At 43.4% G+C, this 21,013-nt stretch overlaps 1 protein-coding gene across 6 annotated transcripts in view; it reads left to right on the forward strand.

Annotated features, from left to right (window-relative positions):
• Prdm2 (PR/SET domain 2) overlaps nt 1-21,013 on the forward strand; it is a 106,066-nt gene that overhangs the window by 62,309 nt on the left and 22,744 nt on the right. For all 6 annotated transcript variants that reach the window (XM_057783619.1, XM_057783620.1, XM_057783621.1 and 3 more), the window contains 2 exons: nt 13,246-13,356; nt 16,230-20,640. In XM_057783619.1, coding sequence (XP_057639602.1) covers nt 13,246-13,356; nt 16,230-20,640 — 4,522 coding nt within the window. The remainder of the gene's footprint in view (nt 1-13,245; nt 13,357-16,229; nt 20,641-21,013) is intronic.

Below are 21,013 nucleotides of genomic sequence, written 5' to 3' on the forward strand. Positions count from 1 at the left end.
GTTCCAGGACAGGCTCCAAAACCACAGAGAAACCCTGTCTCGAAAAAACCAAAAAAAAAAAACTATTTGAGACATCTGATTGAATATATTAGGAGCTGTGCTGTGTGCTGTGATTTGTCTATAGGTAAATTCTAAGGTGTGACTTGTCTAATAGAGAAAAGGGGGTTGATTATAATTGCATTTTCTAGAAGATAAAATAAGAAAGATCTTATAACGAGCTTAAATTAGTTTAGTTTTTTAAAAATCTGATTATAATCTGAATGTTAAAACCTCCAGTATGAAGACTAGGTACTTTGCTTAAATAACTGATTTTTAAATTGGTTTTAAAACTAGTTGTGCTTTTTTCCTAGGCAGTTTCTCATTCCAGTACACAGGTGGTGTTTAGATATGTGAACTCAGTGTTCCTGAGCATGGCAGAAAGGAGGGTGTGGTTAGATATTTGAAGTTGCTTCTAAGAAGAGCAAGAGCGAGCTGTAGTAGTGTATGCCCTTAATCCAGCACTCTCTGGAGGCAGAGACTGATGATGAATCTCTGAGTTCGAGGCCAGCCTTGCCTACAGAGTTCCAGGACCGCCAGGACTACATAGAGACCCTGTCTTAATAAACATACATACAAATAAAAATAAAGAAGGCAGGAATTGACTGAGTGAGAAGAGAACACACTTTGGGTGTTGGCCACCAATAGGCATGTCTTTGAGTGAAGACTGTGCAGAGCTGTGTTTCAAGTTTCCTGGCCTGGTACTGGATTCCCTATGTGTAGCCCATGCTGCCAGAAACAGGTTCAGAGTTTGATTTTTATTAACATTAATAATTTAGGGGAGCTTGTAGTACAGAAGTAAGTTTGTGCTTACTCTTAAGTAAAAAGGATAATATTGAAAGCAGCTGTTTTTGTTGTTCTGACCAAACAGATTTGATCCTTTGCAAACGTTCCTGCTGAATTAACTTATTAGGTGAATTTTGATACAGACATATGTCAGGATTTGACACTCATTTCCATACCATGCCATATGATGCATCACTTGTACTGACGGTGACAGCATGTTACTATTATTTTCTAGCTCTGTGCTTGGTGCTGCATATGCGTTATTACCAGTAACCCTGAAAAAAAGGGATCTTTATTCTTACTGAAGAAACTGATGTGCCTATGCTGTTTGTGGCTCTGTCTTGCCTAAGCCCACTTTTCACCCTCAGCATTTCTGAATAGGAAAGGCTCATGGTGAACAGTTGACTTTGCTGATTAGCCAGAGTGAACTGGGCTACTTATTATCTGTACAAATCCAGATGAGAAGACAGTGCTTGACTTAACGTCTTTGGTGTAGAAAGCAAAGTTAGAATGAGAGCTCATGGCAGAGTTATCTCAGCTCTGAGAGGTTATGAGTCGAACTAGCTTCGTTCTTTTGAGTGTCCAAAATTAACCTGTAAAGACTATTTCCAGATTGCCTCTATTGGCATGTTTGCCAGCATGCGATTTTTAAGTATTTTGTATTATCTTGGCATCAGTCGTGAAGTCACAAGAGCAGAGTAAGACCCTGCTGTCCAGTCCATTTACTTGCCTCTTGGATAGAGTTGGCAGAGGGGAACAGACTGGGACGCTCATTTTGTCCTCCTGTTACTGACCAGTTCAAGGAAGAACCATGTTTAGTATCCTTCTGCAACACTCTGGAGGTCTTGTCCCCCTTCCACTGATAATATGTACTTTAAGTTTCCTTAGGTTGAAGTTTAAGGATCATCAGCTTGCTTTAATAGTCTGAAAACTAAATCTAGAAACTCATTTAGTGCAGCTCTGATGTTGTGTGGCTGAAGTAGAAGGAAGCGATGCTTGCTAGTTTCCTTCCCTGTCTTAGGATGAGGTTAAGTGTTCTGGTTTTCTCTGTGTTTTGTTTCAATGTTTATTTGTGAAGGGCATTCTCTTGTATTTCGCTTTGGCTTTTTGGAACAAGTGTGAGCTATTTGAAGTGGCATCTCCAGAGGTCTGGTTTGCTGATTGCAGCCCAGCCGTTCCTGTCCTAGCTGCTTGACTCATTCTCTAGGAAAGGCAGGAAAGGGGACTTAGTAGGAAGAGTTGCCCCAACCTCTCCCGGACATGACCCCCTTTCTCTTTCTTTTCTCTCTCTTTGCCTTCCCTCTTCTGGACTTCTCATGTAACCTAGACTGGATTTTAAACTTCTGATCTGCCTCACCTCCCAAGTGCTGGGATTATAGGCATGTGCCATTAGGCCTGGATGAACTGCAGTGGTAATTGAATTTTCTTAAGGTGTGCTGAAGTTCATTTCTTTATTGTGTTTATTCCACAGTAGATTCAATTTGTTTTTGAAGATGATCTTCCTGTTGATTCATGCTGGCCTTGAACTCCAGTTCTTTCTACCCCATCTCCCAATGTTGAAATGACAGTGCACACCATTCTCCAGTAATTTAAAAAAAATGTAATTCCTTTTGTACGTGTGTCTGTATGCATAGTGTTTTGTTTGATTGGAGCACTGGAGTGTGGACTCAGATCAGGACTAGACACACTGAAATCTTCTACCATACCGCTGGGCTACTGCTTTCTTACATCGTGGCCTGCCACACAGGAGAGTCTTTTTTTTCCCCATCTTTAATTTGGAATACAATGTGATAAATGTGAGTTGGGGAACTTTGGCTGAGAATATTCAGTCGCCCCTATAGAGTTGGGTAGCTAACATCTGACCCAGTGGCAAACATGCCTGATGGGCAGAGTAGAGCTTTAGCTTAATATTTGCATTCAGGTTCCAAATACCGTAAACCTTTCCTTTCTCTACTTCAGAAAATCTGAGGGAATGTTTTTACTACAGTGTTAAGTGTGTTAAGCCCTAGGAGAACATAGAGAACTCTGAGGACTCTGAAGCAGTGATTGTAGCTGTTTACTATTTCTGAATCTGGTTATAATCTGGAAATTTCAAAAGATCTTTTGGCTCACAGTGTATCCCATACTGGCCTTGAGCTTGAAATCCTCTTTATCCCCCCACAGTGCTGGGGTTAAAGGTGTGTGCTGCTGCTCTGGCTTCAAAGTACTTGATGGAAATTTTATTCACCAGCTGATGGATAGCTGTCTTACATGTCTCAGCATACTACAACATTTGTTTTGAATGTACAGAAATATAATTTCAGAGGTAAGAAATTTTATGATAAAACAATGATATTGTTTAAGTGTGATATATAAAAATTCTCTGGTTTCTGAAATGAGATGGAGTCTTTGCTTACATGATTCTTTGGACATTTTCAAGTTGGTGCTACTGGTTCTACGGTGTTGGCTTGACCAAGACCAGTTTCACATTTAATGAATGAGCTCCATGTTAAGCAGAGGATTGTCTCTGCTTTGGTTAAAAGGAAACTCTTTCCTCCCGTGTTTATAATCCCACCTCTTGAACTGCAGTCTTATGTGGGTTTCTTGACATCACATGCCACACAAAATGAAGGCAAACTGGTTTGTTTGCCTGCGTTTAGATCTAAGAACGAACAGTATTACAGGTGTTGTTGGAAGTTGTAGTTGAACAGTTGAGGATGAACAACAATTCAATTTCTGGGCCTTTTGTTTTTACTGTTTGACTTCTCAGGTTTGGCTTTCATTTTCTTGCCAGTTTGAGGTGTAGAATATGCCTTTCTGGGCCTGGTGGCTGTTTATATTTTTAATCTTGGGATTACTGTGGGATAGAGTGACTGACTGCTAAAAGCTAAGTCCAAAGTCTCGAAGAATGAGGGTTTCACTCTGCTCCTCTGGTTCTTTGCCGTGAGGATGTTAAGTGCTGACAGGGCTGGGGGTAGTGTGGAGACTCTCCCTACATGGACAGGTTTGTACTGTGGGTGCCTTGGTGGTCAGTTTTTCTTGTGATTTCTCTAATATGGATCAGCCTCTTGTTCTGTTTCCACAGACTAGATTGTGCAGTTCACAATGGCACCCACATCTAGACCACATAAAGGAGGATCAGGCTGTCATTAGCTGCAGTTGATTGACTTTCTAAGAACCCAAAATTCTATGTGTACTCATCATTAGGAATTTTACCAGTGGCTGCATGAACTATCACAGGAAGTATCTTTTCCTTGTTATTTGAGTTATAAGTATGTTTGACAAGGTGGAATTTGAATGTTTTAACTTCGTTATCTATTTGCAGTTACAATCGCATCAAACTGTAAATTCAGGAATTAAAGATAAATATAAACTATGCTAAGATAGTAGTAGTATATTACCTTATTCATATACATAATATGTATATATAATAGTTGTAGTAGCATAGTTTACCCTGTTTCAAATTGAGTCCAAAGTGTGTGTTTGTGTTTTTTATGTGTGTGTGTTAGGTGGAGGGGGAAGGGAAAATTACAAACTTCTGTACCTCAGGTGTTAAATGTGTGAAGCTTGGACTGTTTTGCAATAAGAATAGTGTACATAGCCTTGGAATTAGAAGGCCAAATGGACTCCTTGCTTTAAAAACAATGCTGCTTTACATGTTTGTGTCTTTGGTTTACCTCTCTGTAAAACAGGGTGAGATGAACTGGCGGTGACAGCTCATGCCACCTGAGCCAGCCTAGGCTGCAAAGTGAGAGACCCCCTTGTCTCAAAACAGCAACAGCTGTAGATGAGGATGAGTCTTCCCTTGCTGGTTGCTGTGCATCTTTGGTTTTTTTCCATAGTAGTGGAGGAGTCATTGTGTGAGACTGTTAGTCCTTGGGCTTACCAGCAAAACTCTAAGAAGTCAAGTTGCAGCATTTTAAAACATGAACTTTAAAAATCTTTGGTTTTGCCTTGGAGATGTGGAATTAGTGAGTGAGGTCAGAGGACCCGTGGCATTTGACATCGCACATACTGGCTGTCATTGGCTTGTCTTCTTTCTTTGTTTTACCTTGCTCATACCACTCCTAACTGCTGTGCATTTTAACCAGATTTTAGTGCATTGGACATTTTGGATGAAGTTTAGGTACATTTCCCTGAAATCATTAGACAGCCATGGAAACAGTTCAGATTTCTTTGTTCTCTTTCTGGGTGTGAAGTCAGGAAAATGCAAGAATGTAAAGAACTACTCTCTTAGAAGTTACTGATAAAGTTTGGTTTTAGGGAAGCAAATGGATCTGACAGTTCTGAGAAGTTAGAGAACACATACGTGTTCTTCTGTGGATCCTCAGTGCTTGCATGCACTTACAACCTGACTCCAGTAAGAGGAGGCCCAGACCTTAGTGGGCACAAAATGAGATTATGCCCAGTGTGACTAACTTGGGAGAGGGGCCTTCGGTTTTACCTGGTTTTCAAAGGGGTCCAAGATATCCTTCTCTAAGATTTAAAAACCACTAAAGTGAACTCAATATGTTTAATAAAAACAACAACAACAAAACAGCTTAGGTTGAGGGCCAGAGAGGCGGCTCAGCAGAAGAAATGCGGATAACTTTAGTTCCATCTCTGGAACTGCATGGTGAAAAGAAAGCACCAGCTCCCAAAAGTTGTCCTCTGACTTCCACACACATCGTGTACACACATGCATGCGCACACTAATATAAATGTAAAACAGATGTTCAAGTTAGAAAAAAAGATCAAAAGAAGAGTAATAAAGTCCATAAGTGTAGACTGTACTTGTATCTTATACTTGTAAAGATAGAATGTACTTGTATCTTCTATTGGTAGGGCCTTGGCATGCATTGATGGAGCATTAACGAGTATGGGATTCTTTTTTCTCTCCGGCTGCATTAGATTTGTACATGTCATAATTATATCAGGTTGGGTTCCTGTTCAGTGTAAAACTAATGAACAAAACAAATGGCTGATGGAGAAGTTTGCTAGAGGATGCATAAGAAGGAACATAGGCTGGCAGCTTAGACTCCCAAGTGTGGGGAATTCCATGTTTTGTTGAGTGGAATCTATCGTGGGTCCCCTTTACGGATGATCTGTTCTCAGGGTCTATGAGCGGCTTCCTCTGTATGCTTGATCTTGCTTGCCTCTTGGTGTTAGTATCAGCTTGTTAGACCACCAGCCTGTACCCAGGTGATTCCTATTTGCTTGCAACAGTGTTATTTCTTATTTCTCAGGTCATGGGCTGTGGTGCAGTACTTTCATGTAGGCTTGGGGTTTCTTTTGCTGAAGACCTAGGAACAGGTGATGTTTGGAACTGGGTTGAGAATGAGACACCCTTTTCCTCAGTCATTAGCACTGGTCCTGGAGAGCGCCCCCCCCCCACTCTAAACCTAGCTCTGGCTTAGCTGTCCTCCCATTCTTGGTACTAGCACTCTTTTACCCTCCTGATTTGGCAGAATAAGAAATATCTATTGACGATGATGTGGGATAATCCTCGAGACCAGTGCTGGAACCTAGAGCTACCGTCACTTCTGGAGCTGCTTGCCTTGCCTTGCCTGGTCTCCTGAGTCTTTCCAACAGCCCCTACTTCCTTCCCTTCCCTCCTTTGTCCTCCTTCCTCCAGCCAACCCTTCCCTTTTCAATGAACTACAAATACTCTTGAACAACTTTTCTACACATTTGGCTTTTTGTTATCAGTAGGTTCTTTTGCGGAGGGCTCTGACTTCTTCATCTCAGTAGTAATATATCTGTATTTTTTGTGGCTTCTAATAGTGTCCTGTAGCTAATAGCACCCAAGAAAACCATTAAACTGTCTCTCTGCCATTGCATTAGAACCTTTATGAAGTGAGGAAAAAGCAGAGAAAAGACCTTTTAAACTTAGAAAGAACAAGCTTGCTCTGATTTCCTGGTGCACCTGAGAATATGTGTTATTAATTGAATCAGACAAACTCTGATTTTAGGTGGAGAACTATAGGAAAAGTTTGGAACTGAGTTTCAATGTATTCTATAATCTGAAAATAATTGTGACACACATTCTCGTGTGTACCAATGCTTTGTCTTGCTGAGGTGAACATGGCCAAGATTCCTGTTGAAGCAATGATGTGCTGTGCTTTAGTTGTGATAGGGTAACAGGCAGGCATGAAGGCGGCTTGATGACTGCTAACATGCCAGAAATAAGATCAGGTTGAGCAATAATGGTGTTTTATTATTGCAGTTGGGCTAGAACAGAGTGCCTTACTCCATAATATGGCCATGAGATGAAATGATTTTGTGTTTCTGTAAGGGATCCTGTGTCTGTAGCCCTCTGTCTAAATGTAGTGGAGCTAGTGGCCTACTTGCCAAGTTTAAGAAAATGCAAATAAAAGCTAGTTAACATGACTCATCCTAGCTGATGACTAAGTCCAGGACCCTCTCTGCTATCAGTGGGCACTCGGCATGATCATTTCAGTGTGGATATTTTTCATCTAGATAATGATAGGTGTAATAACTAAAGAACAGTGCAACTAGAACAAAGAATGTGTTTATATTCTGAACAGTTTTGTTGGGTATACAAGTAGGAGGGAGAAAACAGATGATTTGTTCGAAATGAAAAGTAGAGATGTTTGCCAAAGGATTAAAAATGATGTATGTCAGTCTTATCCACAGAAATATTAATTCTATCTCGTTAATTTTGCTTTTGTGTGTATTTCATTTTGGAAATCACCCACTCATGAATTTTTCTTTGCATAATCATGACTGACAGGCCCTCTTCCCTGGTGACTGCATGTCATGGCCACTGTTGACTTTGGTACCAGGGCCAGGGTGTGATGCTTCGTGACTTGCAGAAGCCCTTCTGGGCAGGCACAGTGTCTCAGACAGTGGTCTTCATCAGTTCTGCCAATGCAATTTCCTGATTCTCCCTTGAGTCACTTTTGGTGGCCTACAGGTACACGGATACTGCAGTGGGCTGGGGTCCTTTGTGGAGAAACTTAGTTTCATATGTGTTCCTAGTGTTTCTGTCTCCATACCCACTGTAGACCATTGAACCACCTCCAGGGTAAGACAGGGTTGATATTTTGTCACTTCCTGCCCACTACTGTCTTAAATAACTCCGGCTGTTTGAGGTCTCAGCGTTGCCTCTATTTATTCTTCTACCTTATTAACACAATCAAAGGGGGTTTTAGCTTTAACAGTCTTACTGGAGCATGTACTTGGTGCTTTCTCCCAGGTAAACTTTTTTTCTGTTTTTTGGGACCTAAGCTTGTACCTCAGCCGTGTCCTGAGTGTTCCTCAGTCAGTGCACAGCTAGCTTTTTCTTATAAAAATGTAAAAAAATTAAAAAAAAAGTATAATGAACTTAAGTGCTTTAATTTGCTTGAGATACAGAAGGAGTCTTATGTGAAATTAGAACCCAGAAAATGTCATTAGCAGGGCTTCCTGGAACACAGAGGATGAAGGGGAAAATTGCATGGGACTTGAAGTTCCAGATTGGGTACTGACTTGGTGTGTTGTGTCTTGAGGCAGTTCATATAATAATGTGAAGTTTAGAGCTCCTGCTCCATGGTGTTATGGTGGTTCTCGCCTTTACTACAGCAGCTCAGTTTCTCCCACACCCATCTCCCGTGATGTGCTCACTGAGCCTCTGTGCCCCCATCCTAGCTCTCGGTGTGTGTCGGAGTCTTTCTGTAACTTTGTATGACAGCATAGTTCCAGTCTTCAGATTTCCTAGGGACAGAAGACAGACAGAACAGGGGGTGAAGAGTGGATGGTAGTGCTGTGAGACTAGGAAGAGGAATCCTAACGGTGGAAGATCACATTATCCCCTCTATCTTCAGGAGAAGACAAATTGAAAAAACGCTGAACTTGAAAGTATGACGTCAGTGAGATCCATGAGAAATGATTTTGTTGGAGTGGTAGGAACAGAAGTTGCTGGGAGGTAGGGCTTGCTGAATGGTGAGGACTAGAGGCAGCAGACAGTCCAGTTTGATGGCCTCTGATTCTGTTCAGGGCTGCTGAGACCTTCACTGACCTTTCATGGCAAAGTGCAGAGTCTCACAGGCAGTCCTGACTGTCTACATTAGAGTCTGAGGATGGCCTCTGTGCTGTCTTAATTCTGTCGATACTGAAGAGATGGGTAGTTCCCCAGTAAGGAGATGGCACACAGGGTGTGCTTCCCTGTTGTGCTGATTAAACATCTTTAAGTGAAACATTCTGTAGAGTTTCCTGTTGTTTGTCTAGTTTATTCGGATAGTTAGAACATAAGCCAGATTTAGGTTAAATTATTCATGTGCTGCCTTAAGCAGTTTTGATTTTGTAACTCCCACCCTGGGTACGAGCAGTATAAGACTGTCTGTTGACTGTTGTCTAAGAAAGCAGCCATTACAACTGTTGAGTGTCTTTATATGGAGCTGTTTGACTAGAAGCGCCTGTTTCCTTGGTGAATCATATTTGTTCCGAGCAGGGTACTGTGTGGTTGACTGATACTTTGTGACGTAAGGGTAGAATGAAAATGGAAGAGTGCTTCTTTCCAACTGCTGTCCTTACACTCAGTGTATAGGAGCTTCATTTATCAGGCTAGGGATGGATGTGCTGACTGAGTCACCACTGAGCTTATGAGATGGCAGCAAGAGACTGAAAAGAGCACTTTGAATGGGATTGTCGTCACTAATTCTAGCTCCTGAGTGTGTAGTTGAAAGGCCTGGGTAGACACCTCCCGTCTCTGATCTCTGAGTGTCTCTATGATATTAGAAGCATGAGTTGGTACTTTGAGTTCTAGAAGAATGGCACTAGATGGAATGGGCATGGTGTCGTATAACATAGGCATGATACAGGCCCGACAACCTAATGCATTGATCCTAACTAACTTTTTTTTTGTATATGATAGATTTGATGTAGTAGATAATTGCTCTTTGCCTTCTTTTTCTTCCTCTTTATGTGCACATTCCTTCCCCTCAGCACATCAGATATTGTCCCTCATGCTATTCTTTGGGGCCATTTCCATTTCACTTTCCTCATGTTTCCTTCCTGTATCTTTCTTGTCTAGACCAAGTGGAGCAGCCAGCTGGCAGTAGCGCCATGTAGGACCCTTCAGGAGCCCCTGGTAAGTGCACTCGTGTACTTGCCAACCACCCAGTGGTACCTCTTGCTTCAGAGAGAAGCTACAAGTCCTCTGTCCCCTTGAAGTTCTGATGAGTTATTGTGTTTTCTCTTGTAATCTCTTTAATGTAGCAGACAGAAACCCAGTACCTGGAGAGAACTTTTCTGATTAAGGAAATATGGCAGGTCCCATCTGTCCAGCAGTGCTGGGTGTGACAACAGTTTCTCACAATAAGTGGGAGCCGAATTAATTTGTCACAAATGTATTTGTTCCTCTGGGTTCAAGCCTTCGGTTTCTCTCATAAAGTAGCACTCTAATGGGACAGGCATATGGTTTTCTGGTAGCCCCTTCATCTCTCTCTAGTCAGAGGACGTCAGGAGAAGTATCTTGATAAATGGTTCTGATTGAGAGACTTTAGACGCTAGTCCTAGCTCCCTGAACAAATGATAGTCTTACTAGATTTTCTGTTGCCACATTGTTCACTAAGTTACCTTAGTGGTATAATTTTTCATCTATAGAATCGTATAATTTTTTAGATCAGATTTCTGTATGTGTGTTGTGACCTCAAATCTAATACATTGGTATAGTCCAGTATTCTGACATTTGAGAGAGCTCCTCCAGAGAAGAGGGGAGGTTTTGCTGTGCTCTGAGTTTTAGGTTGTCACAGTGGGAAAGGGGGCATTGTTGATGAATCTTGTGGGTAGAGCGCCCCTGCCCCCCTGCAAGGTACTCTGGTCAGTGGCATTCTTCACGACAGAGAATTGTGACTGAGAGTGTCATTGTGCTATGCTTGAGAAGTCAGGCTAATTGCTCTGTTTGTGACTATGGTGTGCTCTTGTTCATCCTCTGAAGAAGGTTCAGGAGGTGCTCGTCCTCATGTGGTATGTCCTCACAATGGATTGCATGTCCTGCTGTGGCTTTAGGGTGAATAACTGGGGAGTAGAAAACAAAGTAACTTGTTGATGAGGAGCCCAGAAATGGACATGTGTATGAACTAGCTGTTTTAGTGGTGTTTGTTTGTTTGTTTTTAAGGCAGGGAATACAATGTAAATAGCATTTGTCTTTCACATACTTAAACAGCTACATTTTGAGTGTATCACACTGCAGGTTTTATTATAATGGAAGCATATTTAATGTTTTCCATATGCCTGGTTTGCTTCATATTTCTACTTGTGCTACTTGGGCATGGAACAGCACTTGGGTTGTCAAATCTTTGAATTGCCTTGGCAAAGTATTCTGGTCAACAGATTGACTCCTGCTTTTGTAGTAAATTTTACAGTATGCCTTTATTTCTAATGTCCTTGAAGCTTATTGCAGAGGCCATGTTGAGATTACAGTTCTCCGTTTAAAAACTTGTAGACAGTTATAGTAAAGGGTTGTACCTATTTCTTAGCCTGCTTGAGGACATGGGATAGTACTGACTATACTAAGTACTAGTAGTACTTTTTAGAAAAACACCTCTGTACCTAAATTTTGAGTGTACTCTCTGAAGGTTCCGCTGCTGGCCTTGTGACAGTGGAGCAGCTCCTGCATCATATCGTCAGATTGCCATTTGTGCTTGTGTGTGTGGTTGGCATGCGTTTTGTTTGGAGTTACTAATCTCACTCATTCAGACTGAACATCACACACAGGAAGGACATAGACATGGAGGATAAGGAACTCTTGAAAGGGGAAAGAAGGCAGATTCTGTTCAGCACAGATCCTTCAAGAGCCTTTGTCAGAAGTTAACAGTGTAAGGTCAATCCAGCAGGGAGTCTGAAGAGCCTCCCTCCCTCTGTGGAAGGTGCCTGTGTGTCTGCTATAGCACTGTAAGGTAGAGATGGGAGTCTGCCTCGTGTGGTGCTGATTAGTATAATTCTTCACCTAGAGATGGGGTCACCATTGCCATGAATGATCCTCTGCCCTTTGACTTCCATTCACACCAGAGTGGTGGTGCTTCTGGTCATGTGTGCTTGTGTTCCAAGCCATGTAGCTGCAGGTGGAAAAGAACATGTGGGCATACTGTAAGGAACTTCTAATCATACAGTTACAAGAAACCCGATTCCCCCAAACAAAGCAAAATAAACCCAAGCCTGTTTTCTTACTGGCTAAAGATTTAGGCACTTAAAATGATTATTTTAGGATTTTCCTTTTGAAGATGAACAAACAACTTGTTTTGCGTAGTTTGTTTTCTTGTTCTATCAAACTTTTTATCAAAATCTTTTTAGTTAGTACTTTATATTATAGTTGATTTCTGTACTTTTGTTTTATGCCATTTTGAGTTTCTGCTATCAGTTGTCTTCATTTTAGCTGACCGTTCCCCTTGTGGTCTCTGTTGTTGAGACTGTCGAATGTGGTTTCCCTGGGTTGCAATGATGGGTGGTTTCTTGTCTGTCTTCAGCTGAGGTGGATATAAAGGTAGTAGAAGGCTTGTTCATGAAAAGCAAGAAAACATGTTTTGTTTTGTTTTGTTTTTTCCGGGGTTTGGGGCTGGGTGGTGAGAACAGTGCTGGCAGAGAGGGGGGTGTTGGGGAAAGAGCTTGCCCCTCACCTGGACTGACTACCAGTTTGGGGTCAGTCCTGTGGTGGTCTCACCTGTGTTCCTTTGGGGATTCAGTTCCTTCTGGTAACTTTTCAGTAGATGCCATGTTTTACTTTAGCCTTCTCTGGTTTGGGATCATTTAGAAAGCAGTCAGCATTTCCTGAACTGTGTGTGCCTCTCCCCATGTTAGTGAAATAAGGGCTAAGCTGGCTGAAGTTATTCCTGATTCCTCTGCATTTGATGTTGGAGCCATGTTTATCCTTCATAATGCAGTGCAAATGTTTACTTCTAAAGTAGAAGCTGCAATTACACCTTATCCTTTCTTAACTAATAAAAGGTTCTAATACCTTACTGTTTCTCTCCAATATGCCTTTGCTCATATTATATGATTTCAAACTTCATTGATTCTAAAGTTTTTCTTTTATATCATTATTATTAATTTGGTGGTGGTGGTGGTAGGGATGAGCCAGGGTTTCTCTGAGTAGCTCTGGCTATTCTGGAACTTGCTCTGTAGACCAGGCTGACATTGAAATCAGATCTGCCTGCCTCTGCCTCCCAAGTGCTGGAAGTAAAGGCATATGCTGCCGCCACATCCTGGCCTGTTAGTAACATTTGAGATTACATTGTTCATTAATTTGATAGCTATTACAGCTGTGAAACTAAGGGCCAAGTGCCTAAAAATGTAGAACTTATGAATTTTTTTCCTCTAACATGATTTGATGGTATTTATAGTCGGTCATCCATTCCTTTCTTTAGAATTGCCTGTAAATACAGTTGACTTTGCTTCAGTTAATAATTGTTCAAGGATCAGAGTGGTCGTGAATGAATGAGTAAATAGATATATGCTGTGTTTCAGGGAAGAAGAAATCTCAAGAGAACAAAAACAAAGGCATCAAAACCCAGGCTGCGCAGCTGAAGGCAAGTGAGCCAGACTCCACCTTTGCAAACATGAGAGGGTCTGCAGAAGGTAAGTGATCTAGAGCTTGGTGGTCTCAATACGTGTTCCTCATCTAACTTTTCATCTCAAGAACTATAGAGGGCCCAAGTAGCAAGAAAACTATCTGAGTTTAAGTATAGTAAACTGAATTTTATATACCCCACATCTTCTTCTAAATAAAATTATTATCCCCTTAAAATGAAATAAAGCTGAAGGAGCGGAAGGAGCTCCCGCAACAGGCTAGGCCCAGGTGCTTAGGTGAACTTGTGCTTTTACCTTTGTATTTGCTGTATTTGCAGAGCTTGTAGCACTTGTCCACTCTTGAGCATTTCCTCGCTCCGGTGGTTCTGTGTGGACAGCCTGCTGCATCCTGATAGTTTAGTTGGACTGCTCTTTTCTGCCTCCGTCTCAGCCTATTGTCCAACAGCACCTTTCCCACCTTAGTTTCAGTATTCAGAAAAGCCCTTTTGTCCATCTCTTCATCCATCCCATAGTTGAGTTTCCCAAGTGACTCTTTCCTACATTCAGGTGCTTTACTGAATGCTTTTTGTCCTTCGTTTTGATGATCCCATTGCTTTTCCCTCTCCATCCTTGATGACTTTAGCCTGCGTAGCACACTTCATGCCAGATAGACAATTAGTTTATTATAGAATAGTTCGTTGCTTGCTGTGTGTAGTTTCTGCCAGAATGAAACTTGTCCTTGGTAATGATTTTATCCTGCTGTAAATTTAGGATATGTGTGGGAGGTAGGGCTTAGGGTCCTGACAGTCTGGGGTGACCCATGCTGTCTACTGTGCATACTCCATGGGGATCTGTCAGGAAGCTTGAGTTGGCCAGTTTACTTGGTGTGTAGAAAAATTGTATCTCTGCCTCTTTTACAGTCTTCTGAATTCTGAGAGTGACCATGGGAGACCATGGGAGTAGCATAGCAGTTGGTCCTCCTTATTGGGCAGGTGACATTGTGGACCATCCTACCAGCATTCACCCCGGTAGCAGAAGATCTGGTCTGGAAGAGTATTCTGTTCTCTTCCACCTACAAGCCCATCCTCTTCCTTTATAGAAACCTTGAAAGAGCTCCTAGTAGTCCTTCCATTTCCTTCCTTCCCTTTGAGGATTTGTTCTCACTGTTCTGCTGTGGCTGTTGTCTTGGTCCCCAGACCTCCCTGTTGGCAAATGGGGCATATACCAGTTTTGGTCCTTTATTTACCCAGCATCCTGCAGCTCTGGACTGAGTGAACCATTCCTTATTGTGACTTGTTTCTTGGCCTAAAGACCGTTCATCACTCAATCCTACTTGTGTTCTATTGCTGTGATAAAACAACCGAAAGCAACTTGGTGGTACAACCAGTTTATTTGGCTTATGTACTATGGCGCGTTAATGAGGGAAGCCGAGGCAGGAGGAACTCTGCTTATTGAATTGCTTCAAGTCTCAAATTCAGCTACTTTTTTTTTTTTTTTTAAATTCAGCCTGGGACCACATGCCCAGGGGTTGTACTGCTCACGGTGGGCTGGACCCTCCAACATCAACCATCAATCAAGAAAATGCCTCATAGATATGTCTGTAGGCTAATGTAATGGAGGCACTTTCCCAGTTGATGTTCCTTCTTCCCTGATTGATAGGTCAGGCTGACAAAGACATTCGCCATCACATCCTCTCAGTGTCTGGGGTATAGTCCTTCCCTATCTGTTCACTTTCTAGTTAGTCTGAAGTTCACTGCTCATTAACCATTTTCCTCTGAGTACTTGGGTATAGGCAGGTGCCCCAGCCTCTGTGTTGACCTCGAGATTCTTATGAAATTCTACTTCGTACATTATCATACCCTAAACTTTAGCTCATCCTAAGTAAACTCCTGCTTTGTCTCTGCCACATGTAAGCAGGATTATTGGAGTTTCCTGCAGTCTTCTGGCTTCTCACCACAGCCAGTCAGTAGGCATGTGTTGTCATTTTTACAACCCATGTACCCCAGGTCTGATTAATTCCACCATCTTCCTCACCCTACTACCTGCATGTCACCGTCCTGCACCTCTCCTAGAGCGGAGAGCTCTTCTTGCCCACCCCCCTTCCTTGCCCACCTTGGTTTTCTATTTCCTTCTAGTGGAAGGAAAGTGGAGCCATATGGTTCTCCGTTACAACCACCTCCCTGTTGACTTGGAGTAATGGCCAGCTTCTCATGATCTCTAGGTCCTAGGTTACCTCTAGTCTCATCTCCTGGTGCCTATTCTCAACCTTGAAGCTGCTTAGTACCATTATGATTTAGAGCTCATGTATTTGGTGCTGCTTCTACCCAGTGCATTCTGTCTGCCAGATGATTGCGTGGCTTGTTTGCTTTGTCTCTTCAACTGTGGCTTCATTAGCAAGCCCTCCTCTGGACTGTCTACTTTAGATAGAAATGAGCACACAGACCCAGAAGTGATTGGAGATTGCTGTTTTCTTCAGTGAAGTGCTCCTGATTCATAACAATTGGATTAGGCTTCTAAGAGATAGGAAGTTTCCTTGAACTGACTATATCATTCTAGAATGAGTTCTAGTTCCACGCTTCAGGTACAGTGTCAAGAATCTAATCTGATAGGTTTAGCAGGTTCTTTGAATCATGAGAAATTAATTTATAACTAGTTTCCTTACAATTAACACCGACTGTTCCAATACTGTTGTAGGCACTATAGTTTTTATAAACAAAAAAACTCAGTACCCTGTGAATCTGCTTGTCCTGAAGTGTCAAGTGTTTCCTCATCCTAAGCAGGCCCTTTCATTTGTTAAGTCAGTGGAAGGGATTTGCAGCCAGCTAAACGGGATGTTCTTGCTTACATATCTTAGTGCCTTCCAGCAATAAAGTCATAGGAGTTGATCACACAGCAGCCAGTGTGGTCTTATATCTGTGCTTCTGCTCTCCTGTGCTCCCTAGGTCCGAAGGAAGAGGATAAGAGGCTTTTGGCTTCCGCACCTGAGCAGCCAGCCCTTCTTCCCGAGGTCATCAACCAGGATGCAGTTCCACAGGTGGCCACCCCTCTCCCCGCATGTGAACCACAGCCAGAGCCAGATGGGAAACAAGAAGTCACAGATTGTGAGATCAATGATCTGGAGGAGGAGGAAGAAGAGGAGGGGGAGGAGGAGGAGGAGGAGGAGGAATTGGAAGAGGAAGAAGAGGAGTTGGAAGAAGATGGGGAGGAAGAAGCTAGCATACTCAATGAAAGCTCTGTAAAGGAGCCAGAAATACGGTGTGAAGAAAAGCCAGAGGATTTATTAGAAGAACCACAGAGCATTCCAAATGAAACTTCTGAAGACTCTCCGGACATGGCCCCTCTTCCTCATAGCCCCAGAACGAAAGAGGAGGCCAACGGTGATGTGTTTGAGACGTTTATGTTCCCATGTCAGCATTGTGAACGAAAATTTGCAACCAAGCAGGGACTTGAGCGTCACATGCACATCCACATGTCTACAATTAATCATGCTTTCAAGTGCAAGTACTGTGGGAAAGCGTTTGGTACACAGATTAACAGGAGGCGGCATGAACGTCGCCATGAAGCGGGGTTAAAGAGGAGACCCAGCATGACACTACAGCCCTCAGAGGACCTAGATGATGGCAAGGGAGATAATGTCACTTCTAAAGATGAGTCAAGTCCACCTCAACTTGGACAAGACTCTCTGATACTGAACTCAGAAAAAGCTCCCCAGGAAATAGTAAATTCATCTAGTATGGAAGAGAACGGCGAAGTTAAAGAACTTCATCCATGCAAATACTGCAAGAAGGTATTTGGAACTCACACCAATATGAGACGACATCAGCGCAGAGTTCATGAACGCCACATGATTCCCAAAGGCGTCCGTCGAAAAGGAGGACTCCTGGAGGAGCCTCACCCACCAGCAGAGCAGGCACCACCTTCCCAGAATGTTTATGTACCAAGCACAGAGCCGGAGGAGGAAGGAGATGCTGATGATGTTTACATCATGGACATTTCAAGCAACATCTCTGAAAACCTAAATTACTATATTGACGGTAAGATTCAGACCAACAACAGCACTAGTAATTGTGATGTGATTGAGATGGAGTCTAATTCTGCTCACTTGTATGGCATAGATTGTCTGCTTGCTCCAGTAACAGTAGAAATTACTCAAAATATAAAGAGTACCCAGGTCTCTGTAAACGATGAACTTCCTAAAGAGTCTCCCAGTAGCACAAATTGTGAATCAAAGAAACGGAGAACTGCCAGTCCACCTGTGCTTCCCAAAATTAAAGCTGAGGCAGATTCTGACTCCACAGTGCCCTCATGTTCCTTAAGTTTGCCTCTGAGCATATCAACAACAGAGGTGGTGTCTTTCCATAAAGAGAAGGGTGTCTATTTGTCTTCAAAGCTCAAGCAGCTTCTTCAGACCCAGGACAAACTGACTCCTCCTGCAGGGATTTCAGCAGCTGAGATCCCTAAGTTGGGTCCCGTTTGTGTATCTGCTCCTGCATCCATGTTACCTGTGACCTCTAGTCGATTTAAGAGGCGCACCAGCTCTCCACCCAGTTCTCCACAGCACAGTCCTGCCCTTCGAGACTTTGGTGGGAAACCAAGTGATGGGAAAGCAGCATGGACAGACACAAGTCTGACTTCCAAGAAACCCAAATTAGAAAGTCGTAGTGACTCACCAGCATGGAGCTTGTCTGGGAGAGATGAGAGAGACACTGGAAGCCCTCCTTGCTTTGACGAATACAAACTAACAAAAGAATGGGCAGCCAGTTCTCCTTTCAGCAGTGTGTGCAACCAACAGCCATTGGATTTATCCAGTGGAGTCAAACAGAAGTCAGAGGGTACAGGCAAGACTCCAGTCCCATGGGAATCTGTATTGGATCTCAGTGTGCATAAAAAGCCTTGTGATGCTGAAGGCAAGGAATTCAAAGAGAACCATTCAGCACAACCAGCGTGTGGTGCCGCAAAGAAGAAGAAACCAACCACCTGCATGCTGCAAAAGGTTCTTCTCAATGAATATAATGGTGTTGGCTTACCTGCAGAAACCACACCAGAGGTGACCAGGAGCCCAAGTCCTTGTAAATCCCTAGATACACAGCCAGATTCTGAACTTGGTCCTGACTCGAGTTGCTCAGCCCCTACTGTTGAGTCCCCACCTGAAGTTGATGGCCCTTCATCACCCTCTCTTCAGACAGCCTCCATATCTTCGAGTCAGCTGCCTCCTCTCTTGATCCCCACAGAGCCTTCTTCCCCGCCCCCCTGCCCTCCTGTGTTAACAGTAGCCACTCCACCACCTCCCCTCCTTCCAAATGTTCCCCTCCCCACTCCCTCTTCTGATACATCACCTCAGTGTCCCTCTCCATTCTCCAACGCCACTGCCCAGTCTCCCCTTCCAATTCTTTCCCCAACAGTGTCCCCTTCACCCTCTCCCATTCCTCCTGTGGAGCCACTCATGTCTGCTGCTTCCCCTGGTCCTCCAACACTTTCTTCCTCTTCCTCCTCATCCTCTTCCTCTTCCTTCTCTTCCTCTTCATGCTCCTCCACATCCCCCTCACCACCCCCTCTCTCGGCAGTGTCGTCTGTGGTTTCCTCTGGGGACAACCTGGAAGCACTTCTCCCTGCAATAACTTTTAAACAGGAGGAGTCAGAGAGTGAAGGTCTGAAACCCAAGGAAGAGGCCCCACCCACGGGTGGGCCGAGTGTTGTCCATGAAACATTCAGCAAAAGCTTTGTTTGCAATGTCTGTGAATCACCTTTTCTTTCCATTAAAGATCTAACTAAGCATTTATCTGTTCATGCTGAAGAATGGCCCTTCAAATGTGAGTTTTGTGTGCAGCTTTTTAAGGCGAAGACTGACCTGTCAGAGCATAGGCTTCTGCTTCACGGAGTTGGGAATATCTTCGTGTGTTCCGTATGTAAGAAAGAATTTGCCTTCTTATGCAATTTACAGCAGCACCAACGAGATCTCCACCCAGATGAGGAGTGCACACATCACGAGTTTGAAAGTGGGACCCTGAGACCCCAGAACTTCACAGACCCCAGCAAGGCCCGTGTGGAGCATATGCAGAATTTGCCAGAAGAGCCTTTGGAAACTTCCAGAGAGGAAGAGTTAAATGATTCCTCTGAAGAGCTTTACACAACCATCAAAATAATGGCTTCCGGAATAAAGACGAAAGATCCGGACATTCGACTTGGTCTCAATCAGCACTACCCAAGCTTTAAACCACCTCCATTTCAGTACCACCATCGAAACCCCATGGGGATTGGCGTAACGGCCACAAACTTCACTACCCACAATATTCCACAGACATTTACTACTGCCATTCGCTGCACAAAGTGTGGAAAGGGGGTTGATAATATGCCTGAGCTGCATAAACATATCCTGGCATGTGCATCTGCAAGTGACAAGAAGAGGTACACTCCTAAGAAAAACCCAGTGCCCCTGAAACAAACTGTGCAACCCAAAAACGGAGTGGTGGTTTTAGACAACTCTGGGAAAAATGCCTTCAGACGGATGGGGCAGCCCAAGAGACTGAGCTTCAATGTTGAACTCAGCAAAATGTCTCCAAATAAGCTCAAGCTAAGTGCACTGAAGAAAAAAAACCAGCTGGTACAGAAAGCGATCCTTCAGAAGAACAGATCTGCAAAGCAGAAGACAGACCCGAAGGACACTTCTGAGGTGTCCTCGCATATCTGCCCTTACTGTGACAGGGAGTTCACGTACATTGGCAGCCTGAATAAGCATGCTGCTTTCAGCTGTCCTAAAAAACCCCTCTCTCCTTCCAAAAGAAAAGTTTCCCATTCATCTAAGAAAGGTAGCCACGCATCACCTGCCAGCAGTGACAGAAACAACAGCAGCAATCCCCGGAGACGGACCGCAGATACGGAGATTAAGATGCAGAGCACACAGGCACCCTTGGGCAAGACCAGAGCTCGGAGCTCAGGCCCTGCCCAAGCCTCACTGCCCTCCTCATCCTTCAGATCCAGACAGAATGTCAAGTTTGCAGCTTCAGTCAAATCCAAAAAAGCAAGCTCTTCTTCCTTGAGGAACTCCAGTCCTATAAGAATGGCCAAAGTTACTAATGTTGAGGGCAAAAAATCCAAAGCTGTTGCCAAGAGTCATTCTGTTCAGCTCTCAAGCAAATCCTCCCGAAACCTGCACTTGAAAGTGCAGAAGAGCAAAGCTGTTCTACAAAGCAAGACTGCTCTGGCCAGTAAGAAAAGAACAGACCGGTTCGTAGTAAAGTCTAGAGAGCGGAGTGGGGGCCCAATCACCAGAAGCCTTCAGCTGGCAGCTGCTGCGGATCTGAGTGAAAGCAGGAGAGAGGACAGCAGTGCCAGGCATGAGCTGAAGGACTTGAGGTAAGCCCAGACTCGGGGAGGTGAGGACCGCCAGGAGAGCTGTAGCCGGCCTGGAGGATGCTTTGTTTCCCCTCCTATAAAATGTTGACACGAGCCTTTTAGCAAAGTGGCAATTGCATAATTTGTAGTATACCCTTGCTGCTTTGACTACTGTACAGATGAATAAATACATTTTATTTCAGACTTAGTACTCACAAAGTGGTACATTTCTTTAATTTGTGGATGGAACTTGAACCCATTTCCCCATGTGAAATGATAAGGTTCTCTGAATTCACATCTTGGGCAGTGTTTTAGTGTCACTCACGTTGGTTCCATAGGGTGAAGTGAGTCACAAGTTCATTAGCAACCACAGTACACTCTTATAGTAGTTTGT

The sequence above is a fragment of the Chionomys nivalis genome, chromosome 11 (genome assembly GCF_950005125.1).
Source record: "Chionomys nivalis chromosome 11, mChiNiv1.1, whole genome shotgun sequence".
Taxonomy (NCBI): Eukaryota; Metazoa; Chordata; class Mammalia; order Rodentia; family Cricetidae; genus Chionomys; species Chionomys nivalis.